The 19,596-nt window shown below is 36.8% G+C and overlaps 1 protein-coding gene across 1 annotated transcript in view; it reads left to right on the top strand.

The window, feature by feature from the left end:
• Positions 1-19,596, top strand: part of KIAA0825 (KIAA0825 ortholog) — a 362,939-nt gene that overhangs the window by 58,377 nt on the left and 284,966 nt on the right. Inside the window, exon 5 of the mRNA XM_032846384.1 lies at positions 19,007-19,168. Within this exon, the coding sequence (XP_032702275.1) occupies positions 19,007-19,168 (162 nt within the window). The remainder of the gene's footprint in view (positions 1-19,006; positions 19,169-19,596) is intronic.

A 19,596-nucleotide genomic window follows, 5' to 3' on the forward strand; every position in this document is an offset into this window, starting at 1 on the left:
GGTAGCAAAGGCTATCTGGGGACAATAGAGTCAACAAATTGATTGCTGATAACTAATTGTATTTCTCAAATCCCGCAAAGTCATACTAAATGTCAGGAGGTTGCTCAACTCCATAGCAAAGTTTCTGTATCGAAATCTTGTAATAAAATTTGAATTTTCTGCTAAATTAGTGTTATTGTAGGGCTTTTCCTATGCATGATTATTTGTTTACATGCAGCATGTTTATCATTAATTTGGCATTTTCCTTCAAGATCTTGAAGTCTCTATTCAGTTATAGTTTTATTTCCTTTTATTTATTTAAGATAAATCTTTGAAAAGAGGATATATGTCATCCTCTATATTAATTTAAAAAAAAAACTTGAAGGATATTAGCTTTCACAGTCATCAAATGAGAGTTGCTAAGTTATTTATGTTTTCACAATTTTTTTTTTTTAAGATTTATATATTTGTCAGAGAGAGAGAGAAAGCATGGGGGCATGGGGTGGAGAGCTGTAGGCAGAGGGAGAAGCAGGCTCCCTGTTGGGCAAGGAGCCCGATGTGGGACTTGATCCCAGGACCCTGGGATCAGGACCTGAGCTGAAGGCAGATGCTTAACTGACTGAGCCACCCAAGGCGTCCCTGTTTTTCACAATTTGAAGCATCTAATCTTTAGTTGGTGATGTGGTGGAGCTGACATATTTTATGTTCTTAGTTATTATGCCGTAATTTAGATTTTTTCTTGAAAATTAGCATTTAAGATATTTTAAGTTGATGTCTACACAAAATAAAAATTTGAATACTGAGACTAACTTTTAAATATCAGGTAGACATAATTCTAAATGTTAATTTGATTTGTAATTAATATAAGTGAATTCTAAAAAGCCAGCTTCTGCTAATATAGATTTTGATTTCTCAGAGAAAGAACAGATTTGTATTTTTTCAATAGTTAGAGTTTACACACACTGAGATAAAATCTGATCTCCATGTTGAATCACTCGCAAAAATAAGATTGTTCGTCTAATATCACTTTGGAATCACTCATGCCACTTTGTGATAAAAACAAAGGGGCACAGCTGCTTCCCCAATTTATCACAAGCCTTTTGGAGCCTTCTAGCCTCCAAGTGAATTCCAAGCATATAAGTCTCACTTTGGCAAACTGGAAATCTTGGCTCTCCCAACAACTGTAAATGGCTGCTTTCCGATCATCTTGCTTGGCATGAGTGGAAGCAGACTCAGCTGAGGATTAAGAGAGGGACTTTACAACTCTCCCTCCAGCTGATTGTCCATTCTGTCTCGACCCATATGAGACAGAGAACACAGGACAGCTCTGAGATTACACAGTATTTTCCCATTTCTTGTTCAAATTTACTTTAATGTTACTTGTAACCAAAAACCTTGGAGAACTACAATCTTTCCAACAAATGGCTTGGGTAAGATATCTAAAGGACTCTTAACAATACTCTCTTTCTTATTTGTTAAAAGCAGGGCGGTTCATAAGCTAATCTGATTGAGGTCTTTCTTCCATGGGCCCCTTTGAATTCAGGTACATGTTCATGATCATAATCGTTGGTACACAGGCTAGAATCCTAGGCATCTTCCACATCATGGCCTTGCAGCACTCTGCTACGGTGGTCTAAAGGTCATGAAGTCTGGCTCTGAGATATCTGGCTCCCTGGAGGATGTCAGAGGTTGGAAAAAGCAGAGTAGATGATTCCTCATTATTAGCAAGATACACATGTTTGCTTCTCAAGTGGCAGGACTTTTTTTCCGAATCTTTACGAGAAATCAGAGAGGTTCTCAAATTGGTCTTTAAAGATAACCAAGGAGAAGAAGAGTGCTTAAGGGGACGAGCAAGAGCTCAGAGTCAGGAATGAGACTGTCAGATAATGGAGAAGTAGTGTGAGGGAAGAGTATGGGAAGAGATAGAACAGAAGTGAGAAGGACATGCATCCTGACTTCTAAGGCAGGGCGGGGGAGGGTCTCACTAGGGGTCTTGCCAGTTAAATTTGTACCTTTTCAGAAAGGGGGGGGTGGGACCAGAGGGGAGGTGGCTCCACATCCAAACTGAACACCAGGGACATTTCTGCCTAGATTTATATTGTGAGAATGGGAAGAAGGAGAGAAACTGAGGTTTTGAAAATATATTAGAGTATTTTTACATTTTAATCAGTCTTTAGTGCACTATTAAACATGAAAAATTATGCTAAATTATGTATTTCATAAACATTATGGATCCAAATTTTTTCTAGGGTACAGTTGTGCATGTTGTGATACCAAATATTTAAGCTCTGAAATAAAGTGGAAATAAAGCGATCCACTAATCCACTGCTAAGGCTGTATTTTGTTAGCAATGTTCTTAGTCCTTAAAAAAATTATCAGAGTAATGAATTTTCATTATAAAAATTAAAACAGAAAATACATATTAAGAAGAAAGTCAGGGTCCTCACATTTCCTTCCCTCCCAATTCTAATCCCCATTCCCCAATCCTCATTCACACTTTGTTGAACAGCCTAGAATTTTCCTTACGCACATGTGAAAATTAATATACAAATTTGTACTTTTCAAAATGAGATCAAACTAGACATATTATTCTGCAATGTGCTTTTTTCAATTACTATTTCATGACCTCCTCCCACATCAGTGCAATCTGGTCTGGCATTCTTTTCAGCAGCGCTGAAAATATCCCATAATAGGGATGTAGCATGATTTATTTGCATGTGACTAAATTTAAATTGATCTCATCAGGTTGTTGACTCACTGGGTTTAGAAAATCTTAATTTTTGTCTTCCCAGAAGCAACGTGCCCACTTTTATATAAAGACATATACATATATACACATGGGCTATAACCTACTGGGTTGTATGATTATGTCATTATTTAATTAACCACTTCCTGTTGATAGGTACTGGGGTTTTCCCAGTTTCTTTCTTTCTTTCTTTCTTTCTTTCTTTCTTTCTTTCTTTCTTTCTTTCTTTCTTTCTTTTTTGTATGCTCATGTGAATATCTTTTAAAGTTTTTTTCTCGGAAGAGATCCCTGGGCCAGAGAGTAAGCTGATTAAATTTTGGTATGTGAACTCAAATAGTCCTCGAAAATTAATACACTCACTGGATTTTAACTACAACTATTCAGAAGCATGAATATCTAAATTAATGCGTTAATTCATTTAAACATCTATTCATTATAAACCACTTTTTTCAGGTGTTAAAATTTCTGTGCTTGCCTGCCTCCTTCTGGATTATCAAGGCTATTGCTGTCTTGTCAGCTGTCCTCTCATTGCTGCCGACAAAGGCCCTTGGTGAAGGGAAGGGGGTAAAGGGGGGCGGTGTTTAATGCTCAAGGTCTTGTAAGAGTTTTGTAGCTCCACAGACTTGGCTTTGCATTCCAGCTTTACTACTGGGCAGCTACCTGGCGTTGGATAGGTTGCTTATCTTCTTTTAGTGTCAGTCATTTAATCTGTAAGATGGAGATGATAATAAAACCCATCTCATAGTGCCTCAGTATTAATATAGATATCCTACATAGTGTTTGGCACAAACTATGCACTTTGTTACCATGATTTTAAACATATACTATGTATATACATTGCTTTAAACCAAAAAGGTGACTTGTCCTATATTAAGATGGTGTTCTTGAATACCTGTATATGACAAAGGGCTGGTTATTTGTTGTTTTCATCAATTTCTCATTGAATATTTTATCTTTAGAATCGTTTATATGATATTCCCTGGAAGTGCTATACTAATTTCTTTCAACTTAAAAATAAACAATAATAATGAAATAAGACTAAGTTAAAATAAGAGATGCATGTAGATATTGTCTTGTTTATCCTTTTGACTCCAGCCATCATTGAGTTTGAATGACTACCAGATGTAGGTCCAACACTGATCCCACCCTGGAACTTGAGTATTTCTGGAGCTAAATGCCTGCTTATTCTGGTCTATGGGATATTCCACAGATAGTCCAAACAGAGCATGGATAAAACAGAGCTCCTCCTCCTTCCCCTGATCCCTGATCCTCTTCCCCAACCAAAGTTAATGTCACTAATAATCACTCAAGCAGAAACCGTGACTCATTTTCCCGTTGTGCCCACCTCCCCACCATCAAAAGAATCACCAAGGTTGTTTGTTTTGCCGCACCACCTAAATGTTTTCAAGTCTATCCCTTGTCCCTTTCTGCCATCAAGACCCAATTTGGGACTTTATTATCTCTCACTTGGACTCATAAAATAGTTTTCTGTTTTGTTTTTTTATTGGATCCTTACCCTTATTCTGACAAGATAACATGCCACTCCCCTTTTTTAGGCTTTTCAGTGGCTCCCCACCACTGTTGGCATAAAGCCCCAGCAACACTCAGTATTAGAAACGAAGTTGAGACCTAGCACCTGCCTTCTTCAGCCTTATCTCATGCCTCTGCACACCTTATATTTTTCACTCTCTGGTAACACGGAACTGACAGAAACCATTGCTCGTGCTGTGCTCTCACCTCCTTACCCTCTTCCTCCTCTTTGCCTAATTCCCATCTATCCTTTATGACACCTCATGTGTTATTTCTTCCAGGATGCTTTCTGTGAGCTAGATCCCCTAATCCATGCTCCCGCAGCATCTCCGTATGCCTTTCTCAAAGCTCTTAGCATATTCTATTAAAATATCTAATTAGGGGTCTGTCTCCCCATATGGACTCTAAGCACCTCAAGGGCAAGTATTATTTATTTTCCCCAGCACCCAATCTACTGCCTAACACACAACAGGAGTTCAATGAATATTTTTTTAACTGCATCATTTTCTCGAAATAAATCAGTCTTTGGAGGTATAATGTAGTTGCCCACTTATCAACTTACTAATTGAGCCCCTACAATATTTTAAAAATATTGTGCTAGGATTAATGGGGATTCCAAAAAGTATATGAACCTTACTTTCTATTAGATTGAGAAATAAAATATGAATATGTGAAAAGCTGCTGGAAGTTATGCAGACAAGCAGTTGCTGAATTCTGAGAGAGGGATTCCAGCAGGTGGGGGCCTCTTCTGCTGTCCAGGGTGATGAAGATGAAATGGAATTCTGTTGGTTGCAGGGTGGACAGGTTCTGGAGAAGGAGAAAGTGGGAAGAGGTGAACCACTGTTCACTTTCTGGTGCTTTCCTATAACACACAGTAGGGGATGTATACAGAATAGAGGGTTTATTTGGAAGACACAACACAAGAAAACCAGGGCCTGGTTTCTCAGGTCTTATGGCTTCTCCCATCTCATTATTCCATCCCAAAAATTCTGACAAGATACCTTACTCTGTTTTTACTTTCTACCACCCACTCACACCCCCAGCTCAACTCTGGAGCAACTAATAATATTTCTTTTGAGAATGCCTACTTTCCTCGAGGCAAATTTTTCTGAAGTTTGAAATCAATTTAAAATCTAATGTTACTTGGTGTCTTCAAGTACTTTCAAATCTAGGGCTGAAAAAGACTAACCCACAAAGCCATATGAGAGGGAAAAAATCATTTAATACTGTATTAAATTAATTACCAACTAATTTGTCTAAGTCTTTAAATATATCAGGAATTCACAAAAGGGAGGTTTTCACATAAGGGAGAGCAAGCTAGAAAAACTACATGAAGAATATGGACTTGGGGGCACCTGGGTGGCTCAGTCGGTTGAATGTTTGCCTTTGGCTCAGGTCATGATCCTGGGGTCCTGGGATAGAGCCCCGCGTCAGGCTCCCTACTCAATGGAGAAGTCTGCTTCTCCCTCTGCCCTGTACCCCACTCTTTCTCTCTCTCTCTCAAATAAATGAATAAGATCTTAAAAAAAAAAGAAAAGAATATGGACTTGAATTTGGCCTTGAAGTATGAGTAGACCTTGTGTAGGCAGATGGAAGGAGAAAGGGGTTTCCTTGCATTTGAGCAGTATAGTAGAGGTTACTGTTGGAGATAGTGAAGATAACTGTGTCTGATATATGAGATATTCTATATATCATTGATGAAGGCATTAGCCAGGACTCTGAACTTGCAAATGACAGCTTTGTTTTTCCAGTCCTCATCTCTGCTGCTGCTGCTGCTGCTTCTTTTTTTAAAGATTTATTTATTTATTTATTTTTAAGATTTATTTATTTATTTGAGAGGTGAGGGTGAAGGGCAGAGGGCAGGGAGAGAGTGTCTTAAGTAGATTCCCTGCTGTGGAAGGGAATCTACTTGGACGTGGAAGCCCAAAGCAGGGCTCCATCTCACAATCCTAAGATCATGACCTGAGTTGAAACTAAGAGTCAGACACTTAACCAACTATGATGCCCAGGCGCCACCTCATCTCTGTTTCTTATGCAGAGAGAAAATGAGAAAGAGAGAGAAGCACTTATTTAAAAAGAATGTGGTAGTTTACATGAGAGAAGAAAGAGCTAAACATTTAAACCTCTAGGAAGATAGGAATTGGAGGATTTCTGGAAATGTGAGCAGCCGGAACTTAGCTTTCCAGTGTATTTCATCATCTGTTATCTTGGTTTCTTCCTATATGGTGACTTTGTTCTCAGACCAGTGTCTGAAGTACATGCACCCTTAGAGTTTCCTGCTTCCCTCCCACTTCAATTCAAAAAGTCTAGGGAAAGCCTCTGATTGGCCAAGGAACCCTGAGCTTGTTAAGAAGGGGACAAAGACTGTTGGGCAGATGAAAATTAAGATGCCAGAAAAATGGTGGATTGAATGAATGATGAGATGCGTAGCATGAGGACAGACTACATAGTCTTGAAAAACAGTCATTGATGTTTAAATTAGATATGATTCTTGTTAAGTGTTTTAGAGCAGAAAAGTAACTTGAGGAAAGTGTTGAAGAAATAGACCTGTGTAGTAGGTAAGATTACCTAACGGAAAGAAGTATATAAAGAATCCACCTAGAAGACCATTTTCATCTTGCCTGTCCCTTTCTAACCTTGTTTCTGCCTTCGTGTATCAACTTGTCTGTGACTGTTGCTCTTTTTCACATCCTTCCTACTTCTCCAGGGCTGAATTGTCCCTTTCTGTGAAGGGATAAAGTTAATATTTTAGGCTCTGCAGGCTGTATAGCCTGTGTCTCCACTACTCACCACGCATCGTAGCTCAGGACAGACACAGACAATAGTTAAGTGAATCAGCGTGGCTGTGCTCTAACGAAACTTGATTTGTGGACACTGAAACTTGGATTTCATATAATTTTACGTACCATTAAATACTCTCCTTCTTTTGACTTTTCCTTTATCCGTTTATGAAGAAAGTGCCAGCTTAGCTCACAGACCATCCAAGATAGGCTATGGGCCAAATCTGTCCACAAACTATAATACACCAGCCACTGTTTGAGGAAACTGTATTCTGCTAATGTCTTACTGTCTTTCCTTCCAGCTCCTCTTGTCTCCCTTCCTTCCTCAGGAAGGACTGGTGACACAGCTCAGTCACTAGTAACCCTGGACCCAAAATGCAATGCAAGTTGAATTCTAAAATACTGTTTTTATTGAACAATTTTATGGTTTTTAGTATATCCAAATCAAATACATCTAAGATTTGCACACTCAAAAAAACTAAATCCAGTTGTTTGATTTTCATATATTTTTTACTTTCAGTTAGAAAATATTCCCATGAAACAAACATGAACAGGAAAACAGAGCCCAGCATTGACCATCTATATCAAAATAGGATGACCCATCAACTCTGATAATTTCTTCAATTAGTTTTTTAATCCATGGACTTGTCTTAGCTCTAATTTTTTCTTATATATTGAACCTAGTGTTTTTCTTCTTGCCTGAACTTAAATAAGGGGAGATGAATTTACTCTGAAGAGACAGGAAGGGCCACCGGAGCTGATGGTGACAGGTCTGAGGTATGACCCGTGTTAGTCACTCCCATCTTGCTTTGGGATCTCACTCTGTTCCTCTGATTATCAGTTATCGTGAGTGATAAGTTGCATTGTACCTTGTGCATTGTAGGCACAAGGCAAATCTTTGGTCGAATTAGCAAGCAAAACCCACTTAAAGGTGGTTTTTGTAGCTCATAGGTCTTGAGGGAAGACTAAAAGATGATATCTGCCACCAAGATTCTCCAAAGTCCTATTTGAAGTTTGAAGGAAATATAACTTTGCCTTTATGTCTGAATAACTATTTCTTAGATGAGGAAGGCAGCTGTAAGGATAAAATTAACCATAAAATTTGCTGTGTGAGGTGCTGTCACGCCTGGGAAATGGCTTCCCAAAGTCTAAGATCTGCCCTAGTCTCTGTTACAATAATGAGCTCATGACTACAGCTTCCTGTGGTTAGTATGAGAGATTGCACTTATCACCATGGCTATCTCTTTTCATATTAATTTTAACATATATTCATAGGCATTATAATTTGCCTACCTGGTAGTGCGAAGAGAATCCTTTATTTTTTATTTTTTATTTTTTAGTATAAAAGAGGAAAAATGTTCAACTCTTTTGAAAGGTTAGGATTTAATTAGAAAATATATTAGGAGGCACACACACTCAGCAGGTGTCTTAACTTATATCCGTCTTTTTGATGATGGCATTATTTTTATTCCAGTGTTATATTTTTAAAATTAATTTCTAACATGTTATATTAAGAGCCGATAATGTAACATCTCTGTCATGGTACGTTCCTTTAAAGATGAAATATCAATTCTCAGATACAACCTTAGACTGTAGTAAAAATGAATTGTTAATTTAGTTTAAGTTTTTTCTGTTAGTTAATTTTGGGTCATGATGATAGAAAGTAACACGTATGATAAAAGATACAATTATCTGAACTTTAGCAAAACTTGAGGCTAAGAAAGGGATATTAGGAAGATACTTCATTAATAATGTGCCATTAGCATACAGTACTTAGAATTCAAACCTCATTTCATTACACTAGAAATGTCTTTTTATTTAAGATGTTCCCTGAAAGGGTCAGCATATCTAAGTATTTATTACTAGGAGTTAAATCAGCATAAAACAGAAGCCAGCTGAGAAAATATTCAGAAATTTGCCCTGGGTACGGTTCTCAATTTTGGCTGGATTCAAATGTGGATTCAAATTTGGCTGGAATCAAATTCTTTGATTAGCATCTTCAACTAACAGTGGCCACATCATGAGTCAGATATCCTCTCTCATGTTCTCAGTCAAAAGAAAACAAAATTAGAAAGGTAGAAAATAGGAGAGGGCTACAAGCATTAAGCCCTTGGCAAATGAACAAGAAGCCTGATCCCTTGTTAATGTAATACAGCCAGCTTCTGCCAAAGAAGATGGAATGGAGTGTGGGAGAATTTGTTATCATTTAGCCGTACGTTTAGGTGACATCCAGTGGAGCCAGTGTCGGCCTGGGAATCATAAAGGTAATCAAAGAAGCAGTTTCTTTTCAGTTTTTTCACTGACCTAGAAGAATAGCTTCAACGTGCCTCCATCCTCTTTCATCGGTTAGGCTTTTCTTGTTATGTGAAGCAAGGATGTGTTTCTTGTGTGAGCAAACCTTGTCATGTGGGGGTTTTGTTGGGTTGTCAGGGTTTATTCCAAATGCAGCAGTTCTCTCTGTCCGTTTGTCTACCTGCCTTTATTATTATTATTTTTAAAGATTTTAAAATTTATTTTAGAAAGAGGGGTGGGAACGAGCAAGAGTGGGCGGGGCAGAGGGAGAGAGAATCTCAAGCAGACTTTGCGCTAAGTTCGATCTCATGACCCCTGTGATCATGACCAGAGCTGAAACCAAAAGTCAGATGCTCAACCCACTATACCACCGAGGCGCCCCTGTCTACCTGCCTTTAGACCAGGAATTATGGTCCTATCAGTGGACACAAAATTAAGTATAACAATTATCTTGGCCTAAAACACTCAAAGGAAGAAGATTTAAAAAATGCAGAGTGGGACGCCTGGGTGGCTCAGTCGGTTAAGTGTCTGCCTTTGGCTTTGGTCATAGTCTCAGGGTCCTGGGATTGAGCCGCACTTGGGCTCCCTGCTGAGCAGGGAATCAGCTTCTCCCTCTCTCTCTGCCACTTCCTGCCTCCCACTTGTGCTTTCTCTCTCTTGCTCAAATAAGTAAATAAAAATCTTTTTAAAAATGCAGATGAAGCATATGCTTAGCAACTCAGTCTTTTATAATAGAATGTTTTGGTTGTCATGTTCCCCTATCATCACGGTGGTCAGTTAGTATGACCTGCGTGTTTGTCTAAGTTCCTAAAAGGATGGAGTATTAGTTATTCCTCAGTTTCTCTCCTTACCTTGCCTAAGGCCTATGTCGTGGTAGGCAAGAGAGTTTGTTGTCTGTAAATGTTGAGACCTTTTATTTTATCACATGTGAAGTGTGAAGAGGAGACTGTAGGGTAGAAACTGGACTAAACCTACTCTGCTTGCAAAGGGAAGTAGAATTTCTAGGGGCTACAGCTCTTCATAGTGGAAGGGAGACCTGTGACGCCTATTCTCATAAAGTCAAGCAGACAGGCAGAGGGCTTCAAGCTGATGATCAGTAGAACCATAAGGCCTAAAGGATCTGGGAACCTCCCAGAGTTATATTCAAAACATTGTTTCTGTGAACACGGGCGCATAGCTTAGATGTGAAAAGAAAAGAAAAGAAAAGATAAATGACCCACACAAAAGCAAAACCAATGCTTTGAAGGATCCATATAGCAAAGGAACAGTGAAAGGTCTTAGAGTGGTCTACATGCAACTTTGTGAGTGTTTAAGCTTAGAGATGGCTGAGTCCATTAAAAAATAGTAATATTTAAAGTGGTTTATAGTGAATCAAGATCTCTGATATGTTTATAGTTCTTTCTCCCCAAACATTTCCTGTTCAAATTGGCATAAAATAACTGTTAAACTCTTTTAGTATTAGTATTTTACTAAAGACATATGTTTATGGCAAAGAGAAAAAACAAAATAAAATGAGTTAAAAGCAGTTGGTTTTGTCTCTGACACTAAGCCATATGTATCATTTTGAAATCATTCATTCATGTAACCATCCTGTTGAGTAGTGGGAATGCAGTACTAGGGAAAAAGGATCTCAGCCTTTAGGAGATTAAAGGACACATTTCCCAAACTGATAATTACAATGTGACCTACTTAGTGCTAAAATGAAGCTATGTGTGAGGTAAAATAGGAAGGAGCATGTAGAATAGGAAACGAAGTTGGCCTAGGATCTGAGGGCAGGCTTCTCAGAGAAGATGGTAATAATATCTAATAATTATATAGCACTTACTGCCTCTCAATTACTGCTCTAATATGTTAACTCAGTTCAACCTACGCACTATTGAGTCACAGACTAAGTAACTGTCCCAAGTCACATGGCTGGTAGGGAGGAGGGGCAGGATTTGAACCCATGCCATATGGCTCATAATTCTACATGTTAGCTTCTCTACTCTATCACCTCTTGTGCTTCAGGTAGCCTAACTATAAACAGTATTCCATATAATAAAACATGCGGGAGAAACGGAAGTGGGGAGAGACAGAGAGACGCAGAGTAGTCCAACATCCAGTTTCTAAGAGTTAAATGTTCTCTGATTTCAAGTTCAGATTCATTAACTTTCACAAGATTTTATTTTTAAGATTTTAAGTAATTTTGGGGTGCCTTAATGTCTCCATCAGGTAAGTGTCTGCCTTTGGCTCAGGTCATGATCTCAGGGTCCTGGGATCCAGCTCCATGGAGTCCTCGTTGTCAGGCTCCCTGCTCAACCCAGAATCTGCTTGTCCCTCTGCCCCTTCCCTCTATTTGTGCGCTCATGTGCTCATTCTCTCTCTTTCTCTGTCTCTGTCTCTGTCTCTCTCTCTCAAATAAATAAATAAATAAATCTAAAAAGGAAAACAAAAAGATTTTAAGTAATTTCTAAACCGAAGGTGAGGCTCAAATCTACAGCCCCGAGATCAAGAGTCGCATGCTCCACTGACCGAAGTAGCCTGGCGCCCCAGATCCCTGAACCTTTATGAGGCTCAGCCTTCCCTAGAGTTCCTTCTCCATTTTCTCATCATATAGAAGAGGGGTCCTGACACTTGTCAGTGGGGCATCTAAATTTCCACACACTCAGCTTCTGTTGGGTTGCATTTTCACTTCAAAGATAAACACCTGGGGCGCCTGGGTGGCTCAGTGTGTGAAGCTTCTGCCTTCATGATCTCAGGGTCCTGGGATCGAGCCCCGCATCGGGCTCTCTGCTCAGCGGGGAGCCTGCTCCCCCCACCCCGCCTTGCCTGCCTCTCTGTCTACTTGTGATCTCTGTCTGTCAAATAAATAAATAAATAAAATCTTAAATTAAAAAAAAGATAAACACTTCATCCTTTCAATAATTTCTTTTGTCCCTCATTCGTTTACTCGGTTAATTTTGAAGTTTTACCCCATCTGATTCAGGTCCTACCTATGGAAGTTCCCTGACTAGAGATAAGAAATCATAAATTCAGCTTTGAAAACTAAGGTGGAAATGCTACTTTCATAGTTTTACTTCAAATGCTTTTCTAGTTCTGTATATGTGAAAAATACTTGAAAAATATTTTTTAAAAATTTCAGTTGTTGAAAAATAACTAAAAGTTACCCAGATAATGCTGAAGAAAAAAGGGGAAGTAGCTTTAGTTTCTTTCTTAATGTGACAAAAAAGCAATGCCTGTGGTTGTCCATGATTCTCCGTGTACTTACTAGGCTAACATGATAAAGAAGGTTCTTTACACACTTGGGGACATAGTGTTTTCCTTCTGTTCCTTCCCCAGGTATGTGGCTTGTGGAAGCTGGCACTGAGGGGAGGTATAGCCTTCCTTTGGGCTTCTGGAACACTGCAGTGTGCTCCAAAGCCCTACCTGCTCTCAGGAAGTGACTTGGGTACTGGGAAAAGTACTGCTTATTATTTGTTCCTGTGTGGTCCCTGCTGACTTCTTATTGTAATGTTGTTTAATAGTTTTCTCTACTGGAGGAAATATATTCCATTTGATTATGTCATGAATTTCATCTGGAATAATGAGACTTCCAATAGCTTTTGCACATTACCTCTTTTTTACATCATTGGTCTGGTAGCACCAAGAATATTTCCTCACTGAAGATGGATCCATTTACAGTCAATAACAGAATGGCTAGTGTTCATTTTTCTTGGGAAAACGAAAATACGTTCCTTTTATCCTATTATACTGATCTACCACCTTCAGATTATCTGATTTTCGAGCTTCTCATTTTCTCCTGTATCTTAATGCTATTATTAACAAGAATTCTGTTGCTAATGGTTTTGAAAAATAATATGTGTGCTTTCAGCAACTACCTGTACTTTTATGGTTTGTCTGATTTAGCTGGACTTTGATAATTATTCCAAATACTGTTTTGTTGTGGATCAAATGTGAGGAGCCCTAATGTCCCTCAAGATTTATTTTCAATGTCCTTAATTTTGCTCAAGAGAATAGAGTTAATATTGTAACTATTAGTCCTGAGATGAAAAACACCTTTCAGTGTAGTCTGTAGTCTATATTATTTATGAGTGATACATCCATAAGGATGTATATTATGATGAATATGTATATACATATATATTTGGAGAGAGAAGAGAAAGGGTTTCATTTAATTTTAGAACATTAGTTCTATGAATATCCGTGCATATTATTTCATAGTGAAATACATTTCTAAAGTATACTCTTTTTTTAATTTGAGTATAGTTTACAATAATGTTACCTGAAGTATAATTTTATTTTTTTAAACTCACACAAAAAATCCTATTTTAAAGTCAGTTGTATCAACATGCTTTATCAAATCCCCAGTTCATCATTGATTTCATATTTTTTGCACACATTTTCTATTTTAGAAATAATCTCCAAATTTCTTTTGTCTAACTACATACTAAAAACAATGTATAGTACTGTATTTATTTATATATGTGTTTACTTATTCATTGACTTAAATCTATATTTCTTATTTTGAAGAATTCATCTTAGGAATAGGTGTAAAATCTTTCTCTGTTCTGAGCCAAACCTAGCTATTTCTAGGACCTGTGGGATTTCATATATTTATTTCTTTAACCAGTTTTGTTGTTGTTGTTGTTTGTTTTTAGTGCCCACTCTGTGTAAGAAATTATGGTGTGTTCTTGACATACTATTGTGAATACACTAGAAATAATGTATGGCCTCATGGAAATCTTTTCACATTTCTGATGAATGTGCCTATAAAACTATAGCTATTCTTTGGGTGTTTTCCTGGGAGCAGTACTTTTGCCCAGGGCAAATGTGTAGGATCTGCTCTTAGAAATTATCTACAATTGTTCCATATTTCTTCCAGAAATTTCTTAAAAAAACAGAAATCAGAGGAAAAAAAGGAACATTTCCTTTTGAAGTTATTGATATTTTACATAACAGCACCTCTTTGGTTGACTTCCTAAGACCAAAATCCCCAGATTTTCTAATGCCCAGAGAGTAATTTCTACCATAACAGTTTTTTTTTATTTTTTAATTTTTTTATAAACATATAATGTATTATTAGCCCCAGGGGTACAGGTCTGTGAATCGCCAGGTTTACACACTTCACAGCACTCACCATAGCACATGCCCTCCCCAATGTCCATAATCTACTATAACAGTTTTTAACTAGAATTCATGGGCCCCATGGGTCATGGTCTCAAACTCCAGAGGGCAGAGAACTCAGTTGGGGCGCTTGCTTAAAAAGGGTCTGGTGAAGGCAAGGATTATGCATTTTTAACCATTCAGATGGTCCTGGACCACAGTGCCCAATGAGAGCCATAATGGACTTCAGATGGCTCTGGTCAGCCCTGAATCTATGACTGCATAGATTTTTTTTTTCAAAAAGAGGGTCTATAGGGATTTAGAAGGCTTTAATTAGTTTCTCAAAGGGGTCAGCAGAATACTATAATGCTGTTAGGAACAGTAGTTTACAAGCAGAAGCAAATACTGGTAAAATCAGTCACATAGCCAGCAATAAGATCCCCCCCCCCCCGCCAACTGAAGGTCTAACAATGGGGGGGGGGAATTACAAGGTGACATACTCACGTAGGGTTGTCATCTAGAGCGGGGTGCCCTCAACAACACTGCTCTTTGAGAAAGTTCCAGAAGTTAATAGATTTGTTAGTAAACTGGTGTTCATTGGTCAAAAAAAGCTTGAGAAACATTGTTTTTTAAAAATTTACAGTATTATAAAATTAAATGGAGAGTTTAATATGCTAATATGCATTGTGAGTCACTTTAAGAAGTATTTAGTATATAGTGATTCCTAAACCTATTTGATCATAAAATCCTCTTCAAATGAGTTTGAGAAACGCCCTTTGCTGAGGGACAGATAATCATCTTTCAGTGCAGCATATAAAAAGTAACTTTTAGCATAACTCTGTTATGAAGAAAATTAAATTTTGTTCTAAACACTAAATAAGAAAGCAGAGAATTTTATATTGTACTTTAGAAACATTTTTATTAAAATAATATGGGGGAGACCCTCAACATGGATTTATTCTGTTAGTTGATGGTAAATTGAAGACTTACTGTAAAATGTCAGTTTAACTTTTATCTATAGTATTATTAGGATTTAGGGGAATTTTGTATTTCCTAAGAAACATCGAGCCCATCCTATGTAATAGAGTGATAATCATTATTTCAGGTCTTTTATAGCAGTAATTGGTGGCCAGCTAAACACAGTCGCCTGTGTATAAGCCTGTGTGTCCAAAATTTCCTGACAGAAGACACTTTGCACAGTGTTTAGGAAAGAACAGATACCAGATTAGTTTAGAGGAGAAGGTGAATTGATTGTATCCAGATCAGGTTTTCTGGGGAGATGAGTTGGAAGAGAGGAATAAACAGAATGGTGAAAGAAGGAAAGAAAGATTAATTGAGTGAAAGCAAGAGTAAAAGGGGAAATCTTTTCCTAATTTGGTTGACAGTTCAGAGTCTAAGGAACAGAAAAATAGCTATGTGTAGGCAAATAAGAATTAGTGACCTAAGACGTGACGATTAGAACTCTAGTCCTGGGAGATACTATGGGGGAAATAAGACAAGTTTGGGCTATGCTATTTCATCCTTTTTGTTTAATTTTGCTTTAATTGGACTTTCAAAAAATGAACTTATCACAGAATTATTGTTCCATAAATTAAGAACCTTCACAATAGCCCTTGGGAGAACACTGAGCTAATACTAATAGGAAATAAGGATTGCTAATTAATGGACCTCTACCATAATCATTGCTTCTTTTGAACAAAAATGATTAGATTTAGGTCATACATATTATTCTGTCCTCTTTCATTATTAAGTCATAAAGATGCATTGAATTGAAATGGATTTACCATTCAATATTGTTACACTTCTGGAATACAAGATTATTCTAAATCCAGGTCATGAAGGTAAGACCTCTTCATATAGAATCCTCAGACCCTACATAATTTTTAAACAAGTAGCTCTATTAGATTACACTGTTTTGATTCTCCAAGATTTTTTGATTCTTTGCTTGCTTTATAAATACAGTACTTGTATTAGAATGGGGATGCACAAAGCCTTCTTAATTTCTAGCTAAGCAATTAAAGAACGAGGAAGAATTCTTTTTTGTGTTTTTTTTTTAATGTTCAGTTAGCCAGCATATAGTACATTATAAGTTTTTGTGTAAATGTTCAACAAATCCTTATTTGCATATAACACCCAGTGCTCATCCCAACACATACCCTCCTTAATACCCATCACCTGGTTACTCCATTCCCCTACCCGCCACCCTTCTGTAACCCTCAGTTTGTTTCCTGGAGTCCAGAGTCTCATGGTTTGCTTCAAGAATGAGGAAGAATTCTCAAAGTCCAGAATTTCGGCTTATAAATATTTAGTTTCAAAGGGACATCTTTAAGGTTTAGAAGGTTATACTAGCCCCTCCAACCATATGAGCAGAGCTTAAAAGAAATCAAACAGGCAAAATGAGAATCAAGCAACAACTAAATAAACACAATATATTTATTCTCTTTTCTTTTCATTTTTAGGTCATGATTTTCATGGTCAAACCTTAGTTATACACTGATTATGTATGTTTGTATTCTGTGGCACACCTGTGGAAGAACGATGGGTGTGAGCAGGGCTGTTTAGACATAGACTTTAATGTTTGTGGGCCTAACATCAATTTAGAGATGAAATAGAGTTTTTGTAGGTACTTGTGAATTTTTTTTTTAAGCCTTATTTTACTCTTTAAGAATAGGACTCAATTCCACAGTTTAAGTTGTCTGACAGATCTCTCTCAAATTTGTGGTCGTCACTTAAAACCTCTATCATATGGTTACAGGTCTGATGCCAACATTTTAAAGGTTAACTGAGGTGAAGTGGATTGCCCATTAAGTTGGTTTGTTTTTTCGAAACTTCTTTTTAAATCCATGTGATGAAGGTAATGTTTTTTTCACAAGGAATCACCAGGCCTTACATTTTGTCTAAGTGGCATTCTCAGCATTTTCTCACAAAATGCACTTTGTGCTTACTTGATAAGAGTTTACGAATTTTCCAATTTGTCATTAAGCCTCAAGGTAGTTCTTAAATACATATTTAAAGAAGTGACAATAATAAAGGATGAATTCCTTAAATTCTTGAAAACTTCATCCCAAGTGACATTTGGTGAGGTTGGTTCTATTCTCCACATGCTTAGAGTGTAAGATATTTTTCTATATTCAAATGGTAGTATATTACAATTTTAAAAGAAAAAACATTAATTATAAAAGCAAAATCAATCTTTGTTTATTTTAAGTTTCTTTTTGTTCTCCTGAAAGAAACTGATATCACAATTATTTAGATAGAAGTTATTTTTAAACATGATTTCATGAATTATATATTCTAGATTCAACAATTAAGTTGCTTCTCTTTAATGCTATAGGAGGAATGCTTCTAAGACCTTAAAAACTCATATCCTTTGTCTAGTCATTTTCTCTTTTAAGTTAAATTTTTATTTTAATTTCAGACTAACAAAAAACATCAAGATTCCTCAAATACTAATATTTTACCATATTTCCACATTTGCATTCACTCTCTGAAAACCACTTTTTTCCTGAACTGAGAGTAGATTACATATATTTGTTCTTATATACTTCAGTGTGTATTTCTTTTTTTTTTTTTTCAAGATTTTGACACAGAAGGTACAAGCAGGGGGAGTAACAGGCAGAGGGAGAGGGAGAAGCAGACAGAGAGAGAGGAAGAAGCAGACTCCTTGCTGAGCAGGGAGCCTGATGTGACGCTTGATCCCAGGACCCTGAGATCATGACCTGAACTGATGGCAGATGCTTAACTGACTGAGACACCCAGACATTCCCAGTGTGTATTTCTTAAAAACAAGGGCATTCTCCCCTGCAAGGTTATGGACACTGGGGAGGGTATGTGCTATCGTGAGTGCTTTGAATTGTGTAAGACCAAGGATTCACAGATCTGTACCCCTGAAGAAAATACATTATATGTTAATAAAATAAAAAAAAAATCAGTAGACTTTGGATAAAAAACAAACAAGGGCATTCTCTTTAATAATCGCAGTATAGTTACCCATATCAGAAAATAAATAATCATGAAATAAGAGCATGAGACTGTAGACCTTATGCAGATTTCACCAAATTAACCCAATAACAGTCTTTATAATAAAGTAAATAAAATACCAATCATATATTGATTTTAGTTGTCATGTCTTTTTTTACTCCTTTTGACTAGAACATTTCCTAATCTTTGTGTTTTGTGACATACCACTTTTAAAGAGTACAGACCAGCTATTTTATAGAATTTCTGTCAATTTGGGTTTGCCTGATGTTTTCTCGTGACTAGATTCCCAGACTTTTTAAAGTTGTCCCAGACTTTTTAAAAAAATAGAATTATAGAAGATGTGATTTTACAAATCAATTACCAGTTTATAAACTCTGAGAATCAATATAATTATTTAATTGTCATATTTGTATTAAACAGAATACTCATCTCCAGCTTCCCAAAAGAAAAGAAACTCATAGGAGATTTTATATGTATTTCTTAAAGAATAAACTTTGTTTAATTGCTGATTTTATTCGTTTTGATGGCTTATGGAATCACATAGATTATTTCAGTATTTACTGAGAAAACAAATAAAATGTACAAATGTAATAGTATTCATCTTCTCTTTTCACAGTAACTCCTGAATGCCCACAGAAAGGAAGAAACTTTTTCCTCTCCTTTGATAAACTCAAATTCTTATCACAACTCATAAAATCCTTCTTGAAGCTGGAAAAAAATGTTGAAGAATTATTGGAAGAAATATTAGTATCTCTCAAAACACCCAGAAATATTTCAGGTAACATGCTCTTTTGTTTAAATTTATATACCTATTCTCTGTGTTTTCACTTCCTGCCACTGAATCTATACTATTACTTGGAAAAAAAAAAAAAAGATAGAATTCCTTAAATAAATGTTGACTATAATGCACACCATAAAATTACATTTTCATCCTTTATATATGGCAAATTCTATAATTCCAAGGGAAAAATCATTATAAATCAATTCTGGATAATAATCTTTAGATAAAATCAGATTAATTTTTTTTTTAATTCATTTAATTCATAAGCCAGGCTTATGGAAGAAAACAAGCAGACTGGATGACCTAGTAGCTCTTCTTCTGCTTCTAGCGGCCAGATGACCTTGGGCAAAATATTTAGTTTCCTTAGACGCCATTTACTCATCTTCAAAATGATGGTGTAGGACTAAACTAACTTTCTCTTTGTT

This window comes from Lontra canadensis, unplaced genomic scaffold (assembly GCF_010015895.1).
Source record: "Lontra canadensis isolate GAN:19392208 unplaced genomic scaffold, GSC_riverotter_1.0 scaffold4, whole genome shotgun sequence".
NCBI lineage: Eukaryota > Metazoa > Chordata > Mammalia > Carnivora > Mustelidae > Lontra > Lontra canadensis.